The sequence below is a fragment of the Somniosus microcephalus genome, chromosome 8 (assembly GCF_052327205.1).
Source record: "Somniosus microcephalus isolate GS21.2 chromosome 8, FLI_Smic_1.0, whole genome shotgun sequence".
Taxonomy (NCBI): domain Eukaryota; kingdom Metazoa; phylum Chordata; class Chondrichthyes; order Squaliformes; family Somniosidae; genus Somniosus; species Somniosus microcephalus.
In genome coordinates, this window is record NC_140994.1 from 28,330,146 (window position 1) to 28,356,477 (window position 26,332).

The 26,332-nt window shown below is 46.3% G+C and overlaps 1 protein-coding gene across 2 annotated transcripts in view; it reads left to right on the forward strand.

Moving 5' to 3' along the window:
- shtn1 (shootin 1) overlaps positions 1-26,332 on the forward strand; it is a 132,831-nt gene that overhangs the window by 34,274 nt on the left and 72,225 nt on the right. For both annotated transcript variants that reach the window (XM_085994410.1, XM_085994409.1), the window contains exons 5-6: positions 19,069-19,246; positions 20,510-20,607. In XM_085994410.1, coding sequence (XP_085850536.1) covers positions 19,069-19,246; positions 20,510-20,607 — 276 coding nt within the window. The remainder of the gene's footprint in view (positions 1-19,068; positions 19,247-20,509; positions 20,608-26,332) is intronic.

Below are 26,332 nucleotides of genomic sequence, written 5' to 3' on the forward strand. Positions count from 1 at the left end.
CAACCTGAAAATGACCCATTTATCCCAACTCTCTGTTTTCTGTTAGTTAGCCAAGCCTCTATCCATGCTAATATATTACCCCCAGCACCATGAGCTCTTGCATAGAAAGATAGAAGATAGGAGCAGGAGTAGGCCATTCGGCCCCTCGAGCCTGCTCCGCCATTTAATGAGATCATGGCTGATCATCCAAATTCAGTACCCGGTCCCTGCTTTCTCCCCATATCCCTTGATCCCTTTAGCCTCAAGAAATATATCCAACTCCTTCTTGAATATATTTAATGAATTGACCTCAACTGTCGTGTGTGGCAGAGAATTCCACAGGTTCACCACTCTCTGGGTGAAGAAATTCCTCCTCATCTCAGTCCTAAATGGCTTACCCCTTATCCTTAGACTGTAACCCCTGGTTCTGGACTCTCCTGCCATCAGGAACATCCTTCCTGCATCTAGTCTGTCCAGTCCTGTTAGAATTTTATAAGTTTCAATGAGATTCCCTCTCATTCTTCTAAACTCTAGCGAACCTAAGCCTAATCAACCCAATCTCTCCCCATACGTCATTCCTGCCATCCCAGTTATCAGTCTAGTGAATCTTCGCTGCACTCTCTCCATGGCAAGAACATCCCTCCTCAGATAAGGCGACCAAAACTGCACACAATACTCAAGGTGTGGTCTCACCAAGGCCCTGTACAACTGCAGCAAGACATCCTTGCTCCTGTACTCGAATCCTCTCGCTATGAAGGCCAACATACCATTTGCCTTCTTAACCGCCTGCTGCACCTGCATGCTTACCTTCAGCGACTGGTGCACAAGGACACCCAGATCTCAAATAACAACAGAAAATGCTGGAAAAACTCAGCAAGTCAGGCAACATCCGTGGAGAGAAATTTGAGTTGACGTTTCGGGTTTGACCCTTCTTCAAAACTGGAGAGAAAAGGAACTAGATCGAAGGCAGGGCTGCGATCGGACAAAAGAATAAAAGAACCAAAAGAAGTAAAAGAGATTAGAAGCTAGACGAGATGGTAATAGGCTGTGATTAGGTGTAAAGTGTACTGGCAGGGCAAAAGATAGCTGCCAGGTGTGAGAGAGAAACAAAAGGAAAGGGGGGGGGCGGAAAGGAAAGGAGTGGAAAAATATAAGTGAAAATGAAATAGGGGCCGAGGTTATGATCTGAAATTGTTGAACTCGATATTGAGACCGGAAGGCTGCAGAGTGCCTAATCGGAAGATGAGGTGCTGTTCCTCGAGTTTACGTTGAGCTTCCGTGGAACAGTACAAGAGGCCAAGGACGGTGAGGTCCGAGTGGGAATGGAGCGGTGAATTGAAATGACAGGCGACCGGAAGCTCGGGGTCACCCTTACGGACTGAACGGAGGTGTTCCGCAAAGCGGTCACCCAATCTCGTTGCACTTCCCCTTTTCCCAATCTATTGCCATTCAGATAATAATCTGTCTTCCTGTTTTTGCCACCAAAGTGGATAACCTCGCATTTATCCACATTATACTGCATTTGCCATGCATCTGCCCAATCGCCCAACCTGTCCAAATCGTACTGGAGTTTCTCTGCATCCTCCTCACAGCACACACGCCCACCCAGCTTTGTGTCATCTGCAAACTTGGAGATATTACATCTAGTTCCCTTGTCTAGATCATTTTTTTATGTATTGTGAATAGCTGGGGTCCTAGCACCGATCCCTGCGGTACCCCACTAGTCACTGCCTGCCTCTCGGAAAAAGACCCGTTTATTCCAACTCTTTGCTTCCTGTCTGCCAACCAGTTCTCTACCCAGGACAGTACCTTACCCCCAATCCCATGTGCCTTAACTTTACACGCTAATCTTTTATGCGGGACCTTATCAAAAGCCTTCTGAAAGTCCAAATACACCACATCCACTGGTTCTCCCTTATCTATTCTACCAGTTGCATTCTCAAAAAATTCCAGTAGATTAGTCAAGCATGATTTACCTTTTATAAATCCATGTTGACTTTGTCCGATCCTGTCACTGTTTTCCAAGTGCTCTGCTATTACATCTTTTATAATGGACTCTAGCATTTTCCCCACTACCGATGTCAGGTTTACCGGTCTATAATTCCCCGTTTTTTCTCTTGTGCAGTAACCTTTTACATGGCACCTTATCGAATGCCTTTTGGAAATCCAAATACACTACATCTACTGGTTCCCCTTTATCCACCCTGCTCATTACATCCTCAAAGATGATATCAATCGATTGCAAAAGACATAGAAAGGCTAGCAGAATGGGCAGACGTGTCAGATGGAATTTAATAAAGCGAAGTGTGAGGTGATGCATTTTGGCAGAAGGAACAGGGAGAGGCAATATACACTTAATGGCACAGTTTTAAAGAGTGTGCAGGGACAGAGGGACCTGGGAGTTCATGTGCATTGGTCCCTGAAGGTGGCAGGACATATTGAGAGAATGGTTAACAAAGCATATGGGATCTTGGGCTTCATAAATAGAGGTATTGAGTATAAAAGTAGAGAAGTTATGTTGAACCTATATAAAGCGCTGGTTAGGCCACAACTGGAGTATTGTGTCCAGTTCTGGTCACCACACTTTAGGAAGGATGTGAAGCCCTTGAGAGGGTACAGAGGAGATTTACCAGAATGGTTCCGGGGATGGGGGATCTTAGCTACAAGGACAGGTTGGAGAAGCTGGATTTGTTTTCATTAGAGCAAAGGAGGTTGAGGGGTGATTTGATAGAGGCGTACGAGATTATGACGAGTTTGGATAGGCTAGACGGGGAAAGGCTGTTCCCAGTAGTTGATGGTACAAGGACTAGGGGACACAGATTTAAGGTTTTGGGCAAGAGATACAGGGGGGACGTGAGGAAAAGCTTTTTTACACAGTGAGCTGTGATGATCTGGAACTTTCTGCCGACAGACGTGGTGGAAGCGGAGACACTGAGGCCTAGAAATTCAGTTGGTAGCGCCAGCTGCTAGCGCCTTAAGAGGGCGATAAGTGGGGCGCGAAGCGGCTAGCATCCGGGCGCGGCGCGATCTGCCCCTCTCGCGAACTTGAGTGAAGATTTAGCGGTGGCGCAAAACCGCAACGCCCGCTCAGCTGCACGAGCAGATCCTGACATCATTTCATGGTGCAACGCCCTTGGTGCGCCCCGAACCGGAACTTCAGTGGCGCCCCCCTTTCCGCCTGGCGCTCCCAGCGACTGGTTGAGTGGAACGGTTCCCAGTCGCTGTGGGGCTGGGGGGCGCTATTTAAAGGGGGCTCTTCCTGCATTCTTTGTGGTAGCCATTTTGGACCACTCCTGTGTGAGAGAGCGAGATTTGCAGAGAGACAAAGGGAGAGAGCTTTCTGCTTTGACTCAGCGCTCGCACAGATACTTCTGGCTTCAGTCCAGAGCTTTGCAGTTGGATTTATTTTTCAGTGCCATAGCCTTGAGTGGCCACATATAATGGGGCTGCAATGGGTGGAAACGTTGGGTTTCTCCATTGCATTAAGAGGGCTCAGAGACGCCGAGAGTGCCAATCATGGCCAGACGGAGGAGGGCCAACAGGCGTCGGCACAGGGGGCCTTACCCTCCCAGGGTATACCGCAAGCACTTCTACCTCAACATGTCTGAGGAGCAGTGCATTCGGAGGCTTCGATTCAGAAGGGAGGTGGTCACTGAGATCTGCCACCTGCTTCAGAGAGATCTGCAGCCTCAGCTGAGGAGCATGACATCTCTGTCGGTGGCAGTGAAGGTGACAGTGGCTCTCAACTTCTATGCCACCGGCTCCTTCTAATCCGCCACTGGGGACATTGCCACTGTCTCCCAGTTCGCAGTGCATTGCTGCATCCGCCAGGTCACGAATGCCCTCTTCAAAAGGAGACATCAGTACATTTCCTTCCCCATGACCCTGGACAAGCAGCAAAAGCGTGCAATGGGATTTGCAAGAATAGCGGGCTTCCCCATGGTCCAGGGCGCCATTGACTGCACACGTGTGACCTTGCGGGCGCCTCTAGAGAATGCGGAGGATTACCGCAACCGGAAGGGGTTCCATTCGTTGAACGTGCAGTTGGTGTGTGACCACAGGCAGCTGATACTAGCTGTCAATGCCCACTTTCCACGCAGCAGCCACGATGCCTTCATCCTGCGCCAGACTTCTGTGGCAGACATTTTCAAAGCACCGGCTCACCCAGGAGGCTGGTTTCTCAGGGACAAGGGCTATCCTTTGTGCAGCTGGCTGATGACCCAGCTCCGTGCGCCCACCACCCCTGCTGAAGAGCGATACAATGACAGCCATCAAGCGACCAGGAACATCATTGAGCACACAATCGGTGTGCTAAAGCAATGGTTCCGCTGTCTGGACCATTCCGGGGGAGCCCTACAGTACTCGCCTGAGCGAGTCTCCCATTTCATTGTAGTGTGCTGCATGCTGCACAACCTGGCTATCCTCAGGACTCAGCCACTGCCAGCAGACATTGGAGGACCACCAGAGGAGGAGGAAGAAGAGGAGGAGCACTAAGACGGGAGGGAGGCACAAAGTGCAAGGGCCGTCCGTCAGCGGCTTATTGCAAGTCGGTTCTAGGCCTCCTCTCAGGGAATGGCTTGTGCCATTGAAAGAACATGAATGGACCCGCTACGCAAACCCTGAGCCGGTCAAGGCAACAAATAATTCAAAGTGCAAACATGCACAATCCGAATAAAGACAATTATTTATTTAACAAACTCTGTGCCCTTCTTGCATGACAAACAAATACAGAGAAACCCCCCCAAAAAAGTCAGACACATAACTGGCTCTCACAACATGGAGACAATGAACAAAAGAGTTACACAAAAATGACCATGATCCTCGGCCTTCACAAAAAAAAACCACAACATTTTGCCAGACCTCCTACTTTTTGGCCTGCGAGGATGATCTGCCTCGCTTGGGAGATTGGCCCCTTCCCGCCCAGCAGCTCCTCCTCAATGGGACCCCAGTGGCTGCAGCAAGGCTGGGGGAAGGCTGCTGAGGGTCAGATGGTGAGTTGGCAGATGCCCTTGGGGGACGGCCTGGACCAGCTCTGGGCCTGGAGGGCCCGGCTGCTGACTGCTCCAACCCTGCTTGGGCGGCAGCAGTCTGTCCTACGGGTGGTGGCAGCTGCAGTGGAGGAGTGACAGTGTTGGCAGCAGGAATGCTGCCAACCTGACAGAGCACAGGCACTCCCTGGTCGGACGAGACACTGGCACTCGCACGGGGCAGCACTGAAGCATGCGCAGAAATCTGCTGAAGTACAGACTGCTGGCCTGCTGCGGCGCAGCGAGGGCCCCGGTGAATCCTGGCCGATCCAGCGAGGGTGGCAGCAGTTAGTGCTCATGTGGCCCTGATCTGTGTCTGCATCAGACCAGCCAGTGACTGCATGGCACGACTAAGCACTTGGCTGGAAGCCGCGTGTGCTGCCCCGAAGTCCTGCAGACTCCTTGCCTGTGCTGCCCCGAATTCCTGCACACTTCTTGCCAGTGACTCTATGGAGTCAGGCATCCTTGCCACTGCAGCCATGAGCTCAGTGTGCCTGCGCTCCGCCTGGGCGCCCATTTCACCAAGGAGCCGCACCTCCTCTGCGCTCACTGTAGCAGGACTGGAGGCCACACTCTTCCTCCGGGGAGAAGGCCGCCGAGCTTCCCTACCTCCCCCCCCCCCCCCCCCCCCCCACCCCCCACGTTGCTGCAGCCCGCTGGGCCCCGGAGCTTCACCCTCCTCAGACCCTTCCCCCCCCTGCTCCCCTCCAGGGAAGACATGTCCCCATCATGGCGCTGGGCTGCCTCGGCTGAGGGTGGCACTGATGTTCCGGCTTCCTCTTCCTCCTCCTCGCCTTCCGATTCACTCACAGTGCCAGCTTGAGGGCCCGCATCCTCACCTGGCGAATCAGCATCTGAAAGCAGGGAGGTACAAGAGTTGCTTTAGTGTGAGGACAGGGCGGCAGCGAGGGAGGCATGAGTGCTGCAATGCACTGCGTTGGTTCGATAGTGGCAAAGGATGCTGGTGTGAGGCACAAGTGGAAAGAGAGAGGTTAAAAAGGCGATGACCTTACCATTGCTGTCCAGAACGGGGCCGGCATCTCCAGTGGCGACGCGGCCAATCAGCCGGCCTGCCATAATCCGTTCCACTCACTGCTCCAGATCGCTGAGGTCTTTAAGTTCAGGACGGCCTCCCCCGGTCCGTTGCTGCTGCCTCCTATTGTGGGCAAGCTTGCCCTGCAAGAGAAAGGATGGGCTCTCAGTACAGTGTGAAGCCCTGATCTTGGCTGCAATGCCTCCCATGGTCGAATAGCCTTGACAGTGTCAAGCCCTGATCTTGGCTGCACTGCCTCCCATGGTCGAATAGCCCTGACAGTGTCAAGCCCTGACCTTGGCTGCACTGCCTCCCATGGTCGAATAGCCCTGACTGTGTAAAGTGGTGAATGTGCATGTGATTTTCATGAGCGTCCCATAGGTGTTGGATGAGGGCTGGGCATTGGGGCTTTCAGGACCCTTTGGCCATAAAGTGAGGTGCACATGCAGGGATGAAGAGGATACTGGAAAGGGTACTCACCCTGACAACCCGAGTGAGGTCGTTGAACTTCTTCCTGCATTGCATTGGGGTCCTAGGGACCATGCTGCTGGAGGTCACTCTGTGTGCCACCTCCCTCCAAGCTTTTCTATATTCGCTGGGCAGCGGCCTCCTGCCACTGTCAGGAAAGAGGATAGGTCGCCTGCATGCCACTGTGTCAACCAGAACCTTCAGGGCCCCCTCACTGAAGCGCTGTGCTCGCTCCCTCGCCTTCTCCACGGTCGTAGGCGTAACGATGTCGCAGCAGGTCTGTCCAGGCCTAGAATCAGGGCTCCAATGTGCAGGGCGTGGCTGCAAGCCAAATCGACCCACCCCCTTTAAGAGGTGACCGGCGCCAGCGTGTCTGCCTGTAATCGCTAACTGGCCGCACCTGCGCTGCGCCCGCCCTCGGTGGTAGCGCCTCGGCTCACCGGCTTAGCACCTTAGGATAGTCGTGCACCGCCTGCTTTAGCGCAGCAACAACCTCTTGGGGCGATGCAACTCAATTTCGGTGAAGGTGGTGCTAAGTTGCGCCGGGCGCTAAATTTAGCGCACGCTCGACTGAACGTGGCGATACTGAATTTCTAGGCCTGAATATTTTCAAGGGGAGACTGGATAGGCACTTGAGGGAAATAAACTCGCAGGGCTACGGGGATAGAGCGGGGGAATGGGACTGACTGGATTGCTCTATAGAGAGCCAGCATGGACTCGATGGGCCGAATGGCCTCCTCCTGTGCCATTATGACTCTAACTCTACTAAATTTGTCAAACACGATTTCCCTTTCATAAACCATGTTTACTTTGCTTGATTTTCTTATGATTTTCTAAATGTCCTGCTATTACTTCCTTAATAATGGATTCCAGCATTTTCCCAATGACAGATGTTAGCCTAACTGGCCTGTAGTTTCCTGCTTTCTGTCTCCCTCGTTTCTTGAATATGGGTGGTACATATGCGGTTTTCCAATCCGCTGGGACCTTTCCAGAACCTAGGGAATTTTGGAAGATTACAACCAATCCATCCACTATCTCTGTAGCCACTTCTCTTAAGACCCTCGGCTGCAGGCCATCAGGTCCAAGGGACTTGTCAGCCTTTAGTCCCATTAGTTTGCCTAGTACTTTTTCTCTAATGATTGTTTTAACTTCCTCCCTCCCTTTTGCCCCTTGGTTTTCCACTATTATTGGGATGTTTTTAGTGTCTTCTACCGTGAAGACAGAAATAAAATATTTGTTCAAAGTCTCTGCCATTTCCTTGTTTCCCATTAAAGCAGTCACTCTCACCTCACCTCTGGAATTCAGCTCTCTTGTCCATGTTTGGACCAAGGCTGTAATGAGGTCTGGAGCTGAGTGGTCTTGACGGAACCCAAACTGAGCATCGGTGAGAAGGTTATTGGTGAGTAAGTGCCACTTGATAGTACTGTCATCAACACCTTTTACCTCAGAAATGATCAAACTAAGACAGTGAGAAAGATAGAGTGAAATAAAGTGCCTTTGCTCATCCTAATTTGAGTTCTTTTAAACTTTCCAACAATAAAAAACACATATTTTAAAAATTTCTCAGGCAAACAGAAAAGCACTGATTACCATAGCCATGTTTTGTTGAGGATTGGAAAATGTGAAAACATAATTCAAAGCTTGCAGAAATCTTTTAGAAACTTACAAACTATTGCAACCAGACCCAGTATCCTCCTCCACCCCCCACCCCCCCCCCCCACAACCACCCAAGTACTGCCATAACTGTGCCTTCCCCTCTCCACACCTGACACTCCCCAGGGATCTATCAAGGAGCTAAACCTCACATTCCACTCCCAATTCTGCTAAACCTTAGGTTCCTTCTCCACTATGATACCAGACCACACAGCCCTTAACATCAAGAAAACCAAAGAAATCATTGTGGACTTCAGGAAGTCTAAAGGCGGAAGTCACACCCCCATCCACATCCATGGGGCTGTGGTGGAAAGGGTGGACAGCTTTAAGTTCCTCGGAGTCCACATCACGGAAGACCTCTCCTGGTCCCTCAATACCTCCTCTCTGGTGAAGAAGGCCCAGCAGCGCCTATATTTCCTAAGGAGGCTGAAGGGACGTAACCTGTCACCCCTGATCCTCGCTAACTTTTACCGCTGCACAATAGAGAGCATCCTGACGAATTGTATCACAGTATGGTATGGCAGCTGTAGCTACTATGACCGGAAAGCTCTGCAGCGGGTAGTCAAAACTGCCCAACGCATTACCGGCACCCGGCTACCGACCATAGAGCACATATACCAGAAACGCTGTTTACGGAGGTCACGGACCATCATCAAAGACCCTACCCACCCCAGCCACAGTCTGTTCGCCCTCCTGCCATCTGGGAGACGCTACAGATGCATTCGCACCCAAACGACCAGATTTAGGAACAGCTTCTTTCCCTGGGCTGTTATCCTACTGAACTCCACAAATAAACTCTAAAGCCTGCACATCTGCCAATGCACTTTATTATGGTTATGTTTATGTTAATGTATTACAAGCCAAATGAATGTTGAATGTTTAAATGTCTTAATCTAAATGTACACTCTCGGGAGCCGCAAGCCTACATTTCGTTGTACTGCACTTGTGCACTAACAATGACAATAAAAGTTGATTATTATTATTATTATTATTATGATTATTATTATTATAATTCCTTCACACCCATGCTGCCAAACTCGAGGACCCAACTGCAGTATTACCACACTACAGAACCATCCCGACAATGTTAAACATCTTCTAGCCCTATATCCATATCATTGACGTACAGAGTGAACAGAAGTGGTCCCAGAACAGAATCCTGTAGAAGCATAGCAACAGGAGTTGGCCATTCAACCCCTTGAGCTTGTTGCACCATTCAGTTAGATCATTGCTGGCCTGTATCTCTAACTCCATCTACCCGCCTTGGTTCGGTAACCCTTAATACCCTACAAAAATCTATCAATCTCAGTTTTGAAATTTTCAACTGACCTAACCTCAGCAGCTTTTTGGGGAGAAAAGTTCCAGATTTCCACTAATCTTTGTGTGAAGAAGTGCTTTCTGACACCACCTCTGAATGTAGCTTTAATTTTAAGGTTATGCCCCCTTGTTTTGGATTCCCCCACCAGAGGACATACTTTCTCTGTATCTACATTATCAAATCCTTTAATCATCATAAACACTTCAATTAGATCACCCCTTAATCTTTTATATCCTTTGGAATGCTGCTACTCACTTCCATCTACTTGTAGAAACTGTCCTTAACTCCTATCCCTACCTCTTCATTCTAATCAGTTTTTAATCCTATTTGCTGCCTTATCCTGTAATCTCAAATAATCTCTTGTGTGGCACCTTGTCAAAGGCTTTCTGATAGTCCATGTACACCACATCCATTGCAGTTTCCCTATCCACCGTATCTGTCACTTCCTGAAAGAACTCTCAGGTTTGTCGAACACGATCTTCCTTTCTGAAATTCATGTTGGCTTCTTCCTCCTCCTTCTCCTCTCTTAGATATTTAGGAATTTCTTCTTTAATTAAAGATTCTAAAATGTTCCCTACCACAGATGCCTATCAGAGATCAATAGATTTTTGAATATAACAGAATCAAGGGATATGGGGATAGTGCAGGAAGGTGGAGATGAGGTAGAAGATCAGCCATGATCTTATTGAATGACGGAGCAGGCTCGAAGGGACAGATGGCCAACTCCTGCTCCTATTTCTTATGTTGTTATGTTAAACTGACTGGTCTGTAGTTACCCTTTTTGAAAATTCCAATAGGCTAGAGAAATGTTCTTTAATGTGGTAGTTTACAAAAGGAAAGGGATTTGTTGTAGTGGAGAGAGCAATGCCTAGAAAGTTATGGATCAGTTTAAGAATGCAACTTCAGAGTCAGAAAGCCGCACTCCAGTAATTTCCCCCTCCCCACCACCACCACTGAGCAGTACCTAGCTGTTTGGTGCCAACCCCCCTCCCACACTGACTATTTTGGTGATCGGAGTCCATATACCTCACCCGGGTCCATCTCTCCTCTTTTCCCCCCTCCCCCCACCCCAACACACTGACCAGCTGAACATCCCCCACCCACTGAGCATCATTTGCTGACTGGAGCCCAGACTCCTCACCTGAGCGCATCTCTCTTTTTCTCCCTCCCTTTTCACCGACCATCACATTACTGATTTGGAGCTAACCTTTCCTCCTTTTCCCCATTCCCTTCCTCATCTTCACCTCTCTGTAGTGTCAGACGTGGCTCAGTTACATACAAACATACGAATTAGGAGCAGGAGTAGGCCCCTTGAGCCTGCTCCGCCATTCAATAAGATCATGGCTGATCTGATTACTCCACACTCCCGCCTACCCCCAATAACCTTTCACCCCCTTGCTTACCAAGAATCTATCTACCTCTGCCTTAAAAATATTCAAAGACTCTGCTTCCACTGCCCTCTGACGAAGAGAGTTCCAAAGACTCTCAACCCACTGAGGAAAAAAAATTCTCCTCATCTCTGTCTTAAATGGGTGACCCCTTATTTTTAAGCAGTGACCCCTAGTTCTAGATTCTCCCACAAGAGGAAACATCCTCTCCACATCCACCCTGTCCAGACCCCTCAGGATCTTATATGTTTCAATCAAGTCACCTCTTACTCTTCTAAACTCCAGCAGATACAAGCCTAGCCTGTCCAACCTTTCCTCATAAGAAAATCTGCCCATTCCAGGTATTATCATAATCATAATCATAATCAACTTTATTGTCATTGTTAGTGCACAAGTGCAGTACAACGAAATGTAGGCTTGCGGCTCCCGAGAGTGTACATTTAGATTAAGACATTTAAACATTCAACATTCATTTGGCTTGTAATACATTAACATAAACATAACCATAATAAAGTGCATTGGCAGATGTGCAGGCTTTAGAGTTTATTTGTGGAGTTCAGTAGGATGACAGCCCTGGGAAAGAAGCTGTTCCTAAATCTGGTCGTTCGGGTGCGAATGCATCTGTAGCGTCTCCCAGATGGCAGGGGGGCGAACAGACTGTGGCTGGGGTGGGTAGGGTCTTTGATGATGGTCAGTGACCTCCGTAAACAGCGTTTCTGGTATATGTGCTCTATGGTCGGTAGCCGGGTGCCGGTAATGCGTTGGGCAGTTTTGACTACCCGCTGCAGGGCTTTCCGGTCATAGTAGCTACAGCTGCCATACCATACTGTGATACAGTTCGTCAGGATGCTCTCTATTGTGCAGCGGTAAAAGTTAGAGAGGATCAGGGGTGACAGGTTACATCCCTTCAGCCTCCTTAGGAAATATAGGCGCTGCTGGGTCTTCTTCACTAGAGAGGAGGTATTGAGGGACCAGGAGAGGTCTTCCGTGATGTGGACTCTGAGGAACTTAAAGCTGTCCACCCTTTCCACCACAGCCCCATGGATGTGGATGGGGGTGTGACTTCCGCCTTTAGACTTCCTGAAGTCCACAATGATTTCTTTGGTTTTCTTGATGTTAAGGGCCAGGTTGTTATCGGCGCACCACTTCACGAGATGCTGGACCTCCTCTCTGTAGGCTGACTCATCGTTGTTGGTGATCTGGCCTACCACCGTGGTATCATCCGCAAACTTGATGATGGTGTTGGAACCATGAACAGCCACACAGTCGTGGGTGAAGAGGGAGTAGAGGAGGGGGCTCAGCACACATTCTTGTGGGGCCCCCGTGTTCAGGGTCAGGGGGGGAAGGTGTGGTTACCTAATTTGACAGACTGGGGTCTGTTTGTTAGGAAGTCCAGGGTCCAGTTGCAGAGGGAAGTGTTCAGGCCAAGAGTGTGGAGTTTGGTGGGCAGCTTGTTGGGGACGATAGTGTTGAATGCTGAGCTGTAGTCTATGAACAGCATTCTGATGTAGGTCTCTTTACCATCTAAGTGATTCAGTGCAGAGTGTAGAGCAGTTGTGATTGCATCCTCCGTTGATCTGTTTGCACGATAGGCAAACTGGTGTTGGTCAAGAGAGGCGGGAACACTGGCTTTGATGTGAGCCAGGACCAGTCTCTCGAAACACTTCATTATGATGGGTGTGAGTGCGACAGGTCGATAGTCGTTCAGACACGTCACAGCCGTTTGCTTTGGCATAGGAATAATGGTAGCGGTCTTGAAGTATGTAGGGACTACTGCCTGGGCCAATGACAGATTGAAGATGGCGGTGAAGACATCAGCCAGCTGATCACATTCCTTGAGTACCCGTCCAGGGATGCTATCAGTTCCAGCAGCCTTACGTGTGTTCACTCCGCGTAGAACACCCCTTACGTCGGAGGTCGACAGAGTGAGCACCTGATCTTCCGGGGGTGGCAAGGCTTTGGTAGCCGGCTCCCTGTTGTCCCTGTCGAAGCGAGCGTAGAAGTAGTCTAGGGAACCTTCTCTGAACTGCTTCCAATGCATTTACATCCTTCCTTAAATAAGGAGATCAATACTGTACATAGTACTCCAGATGTGGTCTCACCGATGCCCTGTATAACTGAAGCATAACCTCCCTACTTTTGTATTCAATTACCCTTGCAATAAACAATAATATTCTATTAGCTTTCCTAATTACTTGCTGTACCTGCATAGTAACCTTTTGCGATTCATGCACTAGAACACCCAGATCCCTCTGCATCTCAGAGTTCTGCAATCTCTCGCCATTTAGATAATATGCTTTTATATTCTTCCTGCCAAAATGGACAATTTCATATTTTCCCACATTATATTCCATTTGCCAGATCTTTGTCCACTCACTTAACCTATCTATATCCCTTTGTAGCCTCCTTATGTCCTCTTCACAATTTACCTTCCTACCTATCTTTGTGTCATCAGCAAATTTAGCAACCATACCTTCGGTCCCTTCATCCAGGTCATTTATATAAATTGTAAAAAAGTTGAGGCCCCAGCACTGATCCCTGTGGCACACCACTCGTTACATCTTGCCAACCAGAAAATGACCCATTTATGCCTACTCTCTGTTTCATGTTAGCTAGCCAATCTTCTATCCATGCCAATATGTTACCCCCTGTACCATGAGTTTTTATTTTCCGCAATAACCTTTGATGTGGTGCCTTATCAAATGCCTTCTGGAAATCTAAGTACAGTACATCCACCGGTTCCCCTTTATCCACAGCACATGTTACTTCCTCGAAGAACTCCAGTAAATTGGCTAAACATGATTTCCCTTTCACAAAACCATGTTAACTCTGCCTGATTACCTTGAACCTTTCTAAGTGCCCTGCTATAACATCTTTAATAATAGCTTCTAACATCTTCCCTATGACAGATGTTAAGCTAACTGGCCTGTAGTTTCCTACTTTCTGTCTCCCTCCCTTTTTGAATAAAGGAGTTACATTCGCTATTTTACAATCTAATGGAACCTTCCCCGAATCTAGGGAATTTTGGAAAATTAAAACCAACGCATAAACTATCTCACGAGCCACTTCTTTTAAGACCCTAGGATGAAGCCAATCAGGACCTGGGGACTTGTCCGCCCGCAGCTCCAACAATTTGTTCAGTACCACTTCCCTGGTGATTGTAATTTTCTTGAGTTCCTCCCTTCCATTTCCTGATTTACAGCTATTTCTGGGATGTTACTTGTATCCTCTATAGTGAAGACCGATGCAAAATACCTGTTCAATTCAACTGCCATCTCCTTATTTTCCATTGGCCCAGAAATTCGGGTTTCCACGGGTGAGTACGCTCGGGGTACTCACCCGTAAGCCCAATGGAAGTGCTGGTTTCCTGCATGCACTGCGCATGCGCGGGAAACCGGCACTTCCGTTCCCCTGAAAGAAGGGGTTCAGAGTTCGAGCGCGTGCGCAGGAGAGGCTGCGCGTGCGCATCGAGCTTACGTTTTTTTTGCAGGTTTTCCCGGGAGGGTAAGTCACCAGAAGTTAGACATGTAAAAAGCAGTCGCAAGGCCTGCTTTTTACAAGGTAAGTGGTGAATTAATTAAAATTAAAACATTTTTTCCACAGGTTTATTATTTTTAAATACTTTAAAGAAAGGTAAGTTTATTTTTAGCCCCGTTAGAAAATAAAAAATAAAATTTCAAAAATTTAAATTATTGGCCCTGAAATTAGGATCGGGAGCTTGCCGCGCGTGCAAGCCCCCGATGTGCACTCACCCGGCGCGCCGACATCTGAAGCCCGGGCCTGCTTGCATTTCCTGTCACTGGCCCGGTTCAGATGTCGGCGCGATGTGCTTACCTGATCCAGCGGCGTAGTTAGTGCGATGTGCCGGCTGGGATCAGGTGAGCACTGTGCAGCCAATCAGGGGAGGGGAAACTCATTCATGAGTTTGAGAGTAAGAACTGTCAAACTCATGAAAAGTATGGGATGCCAAAACACTACTTAAACTTTAAATAACATTTTTAAAAACATCCCACTGATTATATTAACTATAAATAAGTTTAAAAAAATATTTTAAACAATTAATCAAATTTTTGAAAAAAAAAAATTAAAAAAAAATAGGGTCTAAAACTAAACTTACCTTACTGTAAATTCTTTAAAAATAATAAACCTGTGGAAATTTTTTTTCTAAATTGTACTAAAAGACCACTTACCTGTAAAACTAAGTACTTACGTCTGTTTTTTCCACGCGTAAAAACCGGAGGCCTTTACACTCGGGCAACTCTGGGGGGAAAAAAAAGGAATTCCACTGCGCACGCGCTGCATCACAAGCCGCACGCGTTCTGCCTCTTAACCCCTTGGGTCAGAGGACAGGAAATGCTGGTTTTCAGCGCATGCGCTGTGCACGCTGAAAACCGGCAATTCCTCCGGGCACACGCGTGAGTACCCCGTCCGTACTCACGCGTTGTGACAGGAATTACTGGGCCAGTGTTTAAAATAGTTATTTCATGTAATTTATAGTTTATTTAAAAAATGTGATTTAAAAAATTTATTTGAAGGTTTAGTGATGTTTTGGGGCTTATAGTATTTATAAGTTTGACAGCCCTTCCTGTCAAACATATGAATGAAGCATTCCCTGCTCCGATTGGCTCCCCATGGCCCACGTGATCCCTGGGGACGCATCGAACTAACTGCGCCCCTGGGATACGCAAGCACTGCGCACCGGCAGTTGGAGCAGGCCCAGGATCGCAATTCCACGGGGCCCCACAGCTCAACGGCCGGCGCGCAAGGTAAGTGCAGGTCGGGGGCTTACACCCACGGGAAGCCCTCGACCCAAATTTCTGGGCCATTATTAATTCCCCAGACTCACTTTCTACAGGACCAACGCTCACTTTAACTCTTTTTAAAATATCTATAGAAACTCTTACTATCTGTTTTTATATTTCTAGCTAGCTTTCTCTCGTACTCTAGTTTTTCTCTCCTTATTAATCTTTTAGTCATTCTTTGCTATTTTTTATATTCTGTCAAATCTTTTGACCTGCCACCCATCTTTGTGCAATTATATGCTTTTTCTTTAAGTTTGATACTATCTTTAACTTTTTTAGTTAACCACAGATGGTGGGTCCTCCCCTTGGAATTTTTCTTTCTCGTTGGAATGTATATATTCTGTATATTCTGAAATATCCCCTTAAATGTCTGCCACTGCAACTCTATTGACCTATCCCTTAACCTAATTTGCCAGTTCACTTTAACTAGCTCTGCTTTCATGCCTTCATAATTGCCCTTATTTAAGATTAAAATACTAGTCTTCGACCCACTCTTCTCTCCCTCAAACTGAATGTAAAATTCAATCATATTATGATCATATTCTCAGTTGGTAGCATTCTTGCCTTTGAGTCAGAAGGTTGTGAGTTCAAAGCCCTCTCCAGAGACTTGAGCACAAAAATCCAGGCTGACACTCCAGTGCAGTGCTGCCGCCTCTCTGATGAGGCATTAAACCGAGGCCCAGTCTGCTCTCTCAGGTGGACGTAAAAGATCCCATGGCACTGTTTCCAAGAAGAGCAGGGGAGTTATCCCCGGTGTCCTGGCCAATATTTATCCTTCAATCATCATTACAAAAAAACAGATTATCTGGTCATCATTACATTGCTGTTTGTGGGAGCTTGCTGTGCACAAATTGGCTGCTGCATTTCCTACATTACAACAGTGACTACACTTCAAAAGTGCTTCATTGACTGTAAAGCGCTTTGGGACACCCTATGGTCATGAAAGGCACTATATAAATGTAAGTTTTTTTTCTTTTCCCGCCTCTCCCTCTCTTCCTTCTCTCCCTTCCTTCCTTCTCTCCTCCCTTCCTCTTCTCACCCCTTCTCTCTCTTTCCTCTTCCCCTTCCTCCCTTCCCTCTGCCTCCCCACTTGTCCTTCATCCTTCCCCCTACCATATTTTGTCAAATTCAATTATCACCTGCCCCCTAACCCAGCTTGACCTGAATACTGCACATAGACTTTACTCCCTGTGTGCAATGCCACAAGAGATTGACTGTAGTCATTTGTGTGCACTTCCTGTCGACTTTTTCCACTGTACATCCTGCTGCCAGTGGAGATGCTGCAATGCCACCACTGGCAGTAGAGTGTAATTACAGCATAGTTTCCATTACAAATATGAACATAGGAATTTATGATAGAAGTATAAAAATAAGGTCAGAATGTATGACTAAAAATGGGGACTAAATTATATTTGTATGTTTTGGGTCAATTATCCCCTGCCCTTTAATCTTGCTTTTTTTGAAGACTACATTTGGTCTTAATTTGGTTTGTGCGATGTCACAGGAGATGATTAGTACATATTAAACATAAAAGCCACTCATTTATGGTTTTCACAGAATAATGAACAGCGTTGCAGATATTGATTCCCAAAGCTTCAATAGAAATTCCAGATACTAAGAAATAACACCAGAATTTGACATGCTATCATAAATCATTGGCCTTGCATAGAACACTATTGTTGTAAAACCTTGTATCCCCTGATTAACTGTGAGCAACATAATGGATAGAGATAATGTATCAGTGAACGACTTACGTTTATATTGTGCCTTTAACACAGACAGAAGAACATTCTGAGGCAATTCTCATAGGAGTAAGGGAAAAATTGCACATTTAAGCTAAAGGCCTGTCCACAAACTAAATATTAGGAGTGGTGACCTAAAGCTTGGTTGAAGAATTGGGTTTTAAAGATGATCTTGAAGGAGGAGAGACGGAGGAGTTCAAGAAGGGAATTCTAGAGCAGGGGGCTGAAGGCTTGGCCACCAGTGGAGGGGGGATGCACAAGATTCCGGGGTCTGAGGAATGGAGAGTTTGGAAGGGGGAAGGGGGAAGCTGGAACGCTGGAGGAGGTTACAGAGATAATAAGAGGTAAGGCCATGGAGAGAATTAAACACAAAGAATTGAATTTTAAATTTGAGATGTTGGGATGCAGCGTTTTGGAAGAACTGAAGTTTACAGAGGATAGAGGATAGGAGACCGGCCAGGAGCTCGGGTTTCTAGGTGACAAGATCATGGATGAGGGCTTAAGTGGAAAATGGGCTGCCGTAGGAATAGAGGCGGGATGGAAGTAGGTGGTCTTTGTGATGGAGACGATATGGGGCCGTAAGTTCAGCTTGGGGCTCAATAGAGCAGGGAGGGTGATGGAGTCAGTATCAATCACCCATGATACAGCACATGGGAAGTCAGGACAAAGTGTAGTCTTCTGGTAAAGTAGGGTTAGGTAAGTGAGCCATGATGCATGTGTGTTTTTTGTTGATTTGTGTGGATTGTTTTCCTGCTGTGATTGTATGGTGCCAAAAAACATATTTTCTTCTAGCTTAAGTTCTCCAGTTTTGATTTTCAGTCTTTTTCAATCTCCATGTTGTTCTCGCAGTTTCTGTTGTTCACTATTTTAAAGTGTACTATCATCACATTCTTTGGGAATATCGAGATTAAGCTTTTAAGATATATCGATCTCGAATCCCAATGCATAACACCAAGGAATATTGAGGGTGTGTGTGTGTCTGTGTGTGTGATTGGTTTTGTTCAAATTCACTAATAAAAAATATTACTTTTGCCTCAAAATGCAATGTTATAACTGTACAATACAAGGAGTGTATTTATATGTGTGTACTGTCCACTTGACCTCATGCTCTTCCTCCTCATTCCACATGCTCACCTCTATCACCTCCCCCGACCTGGGCACCATTTTCCCTACCCCTGGCTCCTGATGAGCTGCTTCTCCTTCACTGCATTCCAGTACAAAACTGAGAAACTAGCAATTTAAAAAAATATGCTGTGTTCTATGAAACCATTGCATTTCCTTTATCTATGCTCTCTTTTATTTCTTGAGAGAATTTTACAAGATTGGTCCAGTTTATTTTTAGAAATCTGTGCTGACTGTTCCTGATTAATTCATGTTTCTTCAAGTGCTTCATAATTTTGTGCCACATTATGGAATCAAGTAGTTTATCAACAACTGAAATAGCACTAACGGCGTATAGTTTTCTGGGTTATTCCTGTTTCCTGAGCAACACCATTGGAAATCTGATAGTAATGTATAAAAATGATAAGCTGAATATTGATCCTTTCAAAGCTGAATTCATTCTACACCTAGGAAAAAGTATCTCGGGGAAGAAAATTACTTTGATGATCAGTGTTCAGTGAAAATGTGCTCAATTTTGCAGAAATTCTCACTTTCAGCTGAATAAAGACAACACATCTCTTAAAAGAATCAGCATGTTGTACATGGCGAAACTGGGAACAGAGACTATCCCTGTAGAGCTATCTTTGGACGAAGATTCAGCAATTGATGTGACAAATATACCATTAGACAAAGATGCCAGATGTTCCTCAGTTGAATGCCAACAGCAAATCCAAGGTGAGGTATTGTAAAGAGAATGATGCTTTATTAAAAATAGCAAAATATTTATTAAAAATACGGATGAGGGAATACAGTTATGTGGATAGACTAGAGAAGCTGGGGTTGTTCTCCTTGAAGCAGAGAAGGCTAAGAGGAGATTTGCTAGAGGAGTTTAAAATCATGAAGGGTTTAGATAGAGTAAATAAAGAGAAACTGTTTCCAATGGCTGAAGGGTCGATAATGAAAGGGCACAGATTTAAGGTGACTGGCAAAATAACCAGAGGTGACATGAGGAAAAACTTTTTTACGCAACGAGTGGTTGGGATTTGGAATGCACTGCCTGATAGGGTGGTGGAAGCAGATTCAGTAGTAGCCTTCAAAAGGGAATTGGATAAATACTTGAAGGAGAAGGAAATTGCAGGGATATTGGGAAAGAGTGGGGGTGGGGGGGGATTGGGACTAACTGGATTGCTCTTCGAAAGAGCCAGCGCAGACTCGATGGGCCGAATGGCCTCCTCCTGGGCTGTACTATTGTATGGTTCTATATGTTTTAGTATTGTCCTAGTTCTTGGAAAGTATTTACATATTGGTGATCATAGTTTATATCTTAACGGAGATTGGTTTTTCATCTTTGCATCGACATAAACTGCATGCTGCGCTTCATTTGTGAAAACTGAAACAGAACATGGATCAGTTGTCTGAGACCACCTCAAGGACTTATTCTCACATCACATTGGCTTCTATTTGCTGCTGTATAACTGAAAATAATGTGGTTTTAAAAAGTTTCCAGGAGGTCCATTAAGATCTATATAAACTTCATTTTAAATTGCTTTAATGTTAGTAACTTCTACCCTATAATAACAAAATTGAATCAGAATTTGGATGCTGCTGCACAGAGCACAAAGGCTCATTTTCTGTGGCCAAACAGGTGGTGTAACTTGACTGTCCCAGTTCCACATCGCTGAATAGTTACTAATCTCAAACTGGCACATCTAATGTACAACACTCTTTGTACGCAAAAATGACTGGTGCAGGAATGGCTAAATTTACCCTGGTAAAGTAAGTAGTGCTTTGGTTTGGGTTATGGCCCATTCTTGGAGCAAAGAATTTCACTGTAGATCTAACCCACACATACCCAATCTGGAAATGTGCAATGTTAACACTATTCCACTCCTCTACACTGAGATCCCTCATCCTGACCATTTTAAAGGTTCACCAAAAATTATAAAATAAGAAAAGAAAGCTGCCATTTATGTAACTTAAAGTATTTCTAAAACATAGAGCTTCGAGACACACTGATATCAACACTGGAAGAGAAGAAGCAGCTATCTTTTGAGTTGGAAAACCTGAGAGGTCATTGGGAAGGCTTGACTGATAAAGTAAGTATCAGATGCAAAAGAAGAAATTTTACTGTCAAATAATGAAAGATACTTGAAATAATTATGATCGCAACTTTATTAGTGAATATTATTCTGGATTTTATTAGCGGAGTAGTGTCGGCCTTAACTCAGTGGTAGCACTCTCGCCTCTGAGTCAGCAGGTCATGGGTTCAAGCCCTACTCCAGAGATTTGAGCACATAATCTAAGCTGACGCTTCAGTGTAGCACTTGAGCGAGTGCTGCCCTCTCAGGTGGACATGAAAGATCTTCATGGCACTTTTTGATGACGAGCAAGGGAGTTCTCCTGGTGTTCTGGCCATTATTTATCCCTCAACCAACAAATTAAAACACCTTATCCGGTCATATATCTCATTGCTGTATGTTTGGACCTTGCTGTGTGCAAATTGGCTGCTGCGTATCCCTACCTTACAACAGTGACTACACTTCAAAAGTATTTTATTGGCAGTAAAGTGCTTTGGGATGCCCTGAGGTTTAGTGTAGTTTTACCAATTTAGTGTATCAATAGCATGGCAGAAATCGACGTCCGTGCAGTTGTCCACAGACAGAAATGTGGCTAGATTAATATAAGAAGCTATTCTGTTGATGCAACAAAAAAAAACCTAAATGTCATCATTCCTAATATTTTGTCTGTGAAGGATTTTGAACATCAGGCCTTTCATAACATTTTAGTGCATCATCTTCAGTTTTCTTCTGAATGTGGTTTCCTCTTGTTAATGTTGCAATCCTGCCATCAATTCAGTTTTGTAACTTTAAATTGAGTTTGAGATATACATAGATAGTGAAAATATTGACATTATTGACATCTCAGAATCATGGCTGCGAACAGAAGATGAACAAAAGACGGATCTAAGAGGATATTGAATATTTCTTAAAGACAGACCAATTAAGCTAGATAGAGTGCTGACATTATTGATCAGAGGATAATCACCATCAAAAAGGTGAGTTTAACAGCAGGAGGGAAGATGGCAGAACACATATGGGTAGAACACAGTAATGAAAAGAGCAACAATTGGTAACTGCTAAATAACAAAAGAAAACGCTGGAAAAACTCAGCAGGCCAGGCAACATCCGTGGAGAGAGAAACAGAGTTAACGTTTCAGGTCGAAACCCTTCTTCAGAACTGAGAAAAAAAAAGGCAGGAAATGAAACAGATTAAATCTATTTCATTTTAATGTTTCATTTCCTGCCTTTTTTTTCTCAGTTCTGAAGAAGGGTTTCGACCTGAAACGTTGGGGTCGATTTTCGTGGAGCCGTCAGGCGGGGTTTCAGGCATGTGGGAGGGGGGCAAAATCCCGATTTTGGGGGTCCCGACACCATCCCGCCCAAAACTCCGCTCCATGCAACTTTCGGATGCAGCGGGTACCCGCCCCGCACTGGGACCCGCCGACCCGAGGCGGGAAGGGATTAGTGCCAATTAACTGCCTGTTAACAGGTAGTTAACAGGCAGTTTTTAGCCTAATCCCTATTTTGAGGGGTTTCGTGTGGGTTTCCTGACGGCTCCAAACCACGCCAGGTTAGAGCAGGCGGGCCGTCGGGTTGAAGGAGTTGGAGGGGTCGTGATGTCAGCGCTCAGGTGAGTGATGGGTGCATGAGTGCAAAGGTAAGTGTGTTTGGTGTGTCTAAAGTGTGTAAAGAACTTTTACTTACCTGTACTTACCTTCACAGCTTTTCTTCCTGAAGCCGTCAGGAGCCCATCACTCAGCCGGCACTTAAAGCTGAACGGCTGCGATCTGTGAAAAGTGACAGCCTTCAGCTTTGAGTGCCGGTGTGAGTTCTAACTGAGTCTGTGTAGAAGGACTCATGTTAGAACTCGGACTGTCAGTGTTTCATAGCTTCAAACAGCTGTGAAACACTGATATTTCATCTGTCAAAAACTCTTGACAGATGAAATTGCAGTCTGTGGCGTCACCTGTTGCCGGGTGGCCCTTAATTGGCCAAGGTCAATCAAGGGAAAATCGCACGGATTGGCCGGACGTCGATGTAGGCGGGACTAAAACCCGAAAGTTGTAGTCCCGCCTTCTTCCCGACAGCTTCGGGAAAATCGACCCCATTAACTCTGTTTCTCTCTCCACGGATGTTGCCTGGCCTGCTGAGTTTTTCCAGCATTTTCTGTTGTTATTTCGGATTTCCAGCATCCACAGTATTTTGCAATCAAATTGGTAACTGCTGTTCAGCTAGCTCAAAGTAAGCAAGTATACAGTAAAATAAATACAGAAATGGCTGACAATTAAAAGGGCAGGTCAGTCAGCACCTGAAAGATAAAGATAGGTTAATGTTTCAGCAGACTGGTATATAGTACTGTTTCTTCTTCTTAGGCAGTCCCTTGGGACCGAGGATGACTTGCTTCCACATTTAAAAATGAGTTCTCAGGTGACTGATGAGTCCAATGCAGGACCCACAGTCTCTGTCACAGGTGGGGCAGATGGTGGTTGAAGGGGCGGGTGGGTGGGGTGCTTGGATTGACGTGTGCTCCTTCTGCTTGGCTTCCGCTTGCTCCCGGCGAAGAGACTCGTGGTGTTTGGCGCCTTCCTGGATGCTTCTCCTCCACTTTGTGTGGTCTTGGGCCAGGGATTCCCAGGTGTCGGTGGGGATGTTGCACTTTTTCAAGGAGGCTTTGAGGGTGTCCTTGAAGCGTTTCCTCTGCCCACCTGGGGCTCTCTTGCCATGTCGGAGCTCCAAGTAGAGCGCTTGTTTTGGGAGTCTCGTATCGGGCATGCGGATGATGTGACCCGTCCATTGGAGCTGATCGAATGTGGTCAAAGCTTTGATGCTGGGGGTGTTGGCCTGAGCGATAACACTGATGTTGGTGCGCCTATCCTGCCAATGGATTTGCAGGATCTTGCAGAGGCAGCGTTGGTGGTACCGCTCCAGTGCTTTGAGGTGCCTGCTGTACATGGTCCATGTCTCTGAGGCATACAGGAGGGCAGGTATCACTACTGCTCTGTAGACCATGAGCTTGGTGCTGGGCTTGAGGTCCTGGTCTTCAAACACTCTCTTCCTCAGGCGACAGAAGGCTGCACTGGCACACTGAAGGCGGTGTTGGACTTCGTCATCTACATCTGCCCTTGTTGACAGTAGGCTCCCGAGGTATGAAAAGTGGTCCACGTTGTCCAAGGCCTCGTCGTGGATTTTGATAATCTGGGGGGGTGGGGTTGGGGCAGGGGGCAGGTTGGTAGAGGACCATTGTCTTACGGATGTTTAGTGTAAGGCCCATGCTCTCGTACGCTTCGGTGTAGGCGTTGACGATGGTTTGGAGTTCGACCTCCAAGTGTGCGCAGATGCAAGCGTCGTCTGCATACTGTATTTTGACGACAGAGGATGGGACGACCTGCTTAGGCTGTTTAAAAAGAGCGGCAACAGTTTAAAAAGAGCGGGAGCAGTGAGCAGAGCGGGAGAGCAACAAAACGAAAGAATAAAATCACTGTGATGTCATAATCGGCAGTGGATCCGGAGGGGATTAAGCTCAGTATTTAATCTACTTTAATACACGCTTTTTGGTGTTAATTTTTTATTTTTAACTTAACTATAAATAAATCGTTAAATAAATCTTCAGAATAATTGATAACTAATATAAAAAAATAGCTTAAGACGAGCAGGCAGTGAAACGAACGAAAGGGAAAATTCGACAAAATGAAGTCACGAGAGCACGAAGAAGCAACTCGGAATCTGAGTAAACCTGGTGAGTAAACCGCAAAGCCCAGAAATTCGGGTCGGGGCCTTCCCGCGGGTGCAAGCCCCCGACCTACACTTACCTATCGCACCGACATTTGAGGCCTGGGCCTGCGTGGATTTCCGCTCTGTGACCCGGTCCAGCGCTGTGCTTGCGTGATCCAGCGGCGTAGTTAGTTCGATGAGCTGGCTGGGATCACGTGAGCACTGGGCAACCAATCGGAGGTTGCAAAAGTTCATTCATGAGTTTGATAGTAAGAACTGTCAAACTCATGAAAACTCAGGGCGCCCAAAACAGTACTTAAACTTCAAATAAAAGTTAAAAAAAATCCCACTAAATAAATGAACTATGAATAACTGTAAAAAAAACTATTTTAAACAATTAATCAAATTTTTGAAAAAAATAATTTTTTAACAAATCGGGTCTAAAAATACACTTACCTTACTGTAAATTCTTAACATAATAAACCTGTGGGAAAAAAAATTCTAGATTTTATTAATAGACCACTTACCTTTGAAAACGAAGTACTTACGTCTGCTTTTTTCACGCGTAAAAACCGGAGGCCTTTACGCACGGGCAACTCTTTAAAAAAAAAGGAATTTCAGCGCGCACGCGCTGCCTGAAACGTCGCACGCGTTCCGCCTCTTAACCCCTTGCTTCAGAGGACAGGAAATGCCGGTTTTCAGCGCATGCGCTGTGCATCCTGAAAACCGGCACTTCCATCGGGCCCACGCGTGAGTACCCCGTCCGTACTCACGCGTTGGGACCCGAATTACTGGGCCTAAGTCATTTGCTTTTTTTTTAAACAAAAGCTGTCTACCTAATTTAAATTGAAGTTTAATTAAATAAACAAACTCGCCGGGAGTGGCAGAGCAGAGGAATCAAAAAATCAAGGAGTGACTCACAGGACAGCAGGTCGGTGATTGGTTGGTGAGTAGTACAGCTTTTTTTTCCCCTCTCTAAGTAAGGGAACTGGGTTAAACTAAGAGCTGGGAGAATAATAACCGCTATTACTTTATTAAATTAATAACTTAAACTAGCTTAATAATTATATAAATAAAATAAGGTTGATAGAGATGGCAGGGCAGGTAGTGTGTCATAACTGCAGCATGTGGGAGTTTGTGGAGACCAGCGAGATCCCGAGCAACCACATCTGCGGTAAGTGCTGGCAGCTCGAGGAACTTCAGCTCAGAGTTGTTGAGCTGGAGTCCGAGCTGCAGACATTGCACTGCATCCTTATCTGAGGAAGGATGTTCTTGCCATGGAGGGAGTGCAGCGAAGATTCACCAGGCTGATACCTGGGATGGCAGGAATGACGTATGAGGAGAGATTGGGACGATTGGGCTTGTACTCGCTGGAGTTTAGAAGAATGAGAGGGGATCTCATTGAAACTTATAAAATCCTAACAGGACTAGACAGACTAGATGCAGGAAGGATGTTGCCGATGGCGGGGGAGTCCAGAACCAGGGGTCACAGTCTACGGATAAGGGGTAAGCCATTTAGGACAGAGATGAGGAGGAATTTCTTCACCCAGAGAGTGGTGAACCTGTGGAATTCTCTACCACAGAAGGCAGTTGAGGCCAACTCATTAAGTATATTCAAGAAGGAGTTAGATATATTTCTTAAGGCTAAAGGGATCAAGGGATATGGGGAGAAAGCAGGGACATGGTACTGAATTTGGATGATCAGCCATGATCTCATTAAATGGCGTAGCAGGTTCGAGGGGCCGAATGGCCTACTCCTGCTCCTATCTTCTATGTTTCTATCAGGGAAGGGGAGAGGAGAGTTACCTGGACATTTTTTTCCAGGAGACAGTCACACCCCTTAGATTAAGCAGTACTTTAGAGTAAGTCAATGGTCAGGGACAGGAGGGTGTGACTGCGAGTCAGGAAGGTATGGGGACCCAGGATATAGTGATGGAGGAGCCTCAGCCCTTGACCTTGTCCAACAGGTACGATATAATTGCTATCTGTATGGATGAGAACAAGGACTGGAGGGAGGATGGGCAAACTGACCACGGCACTGTGGTACAGG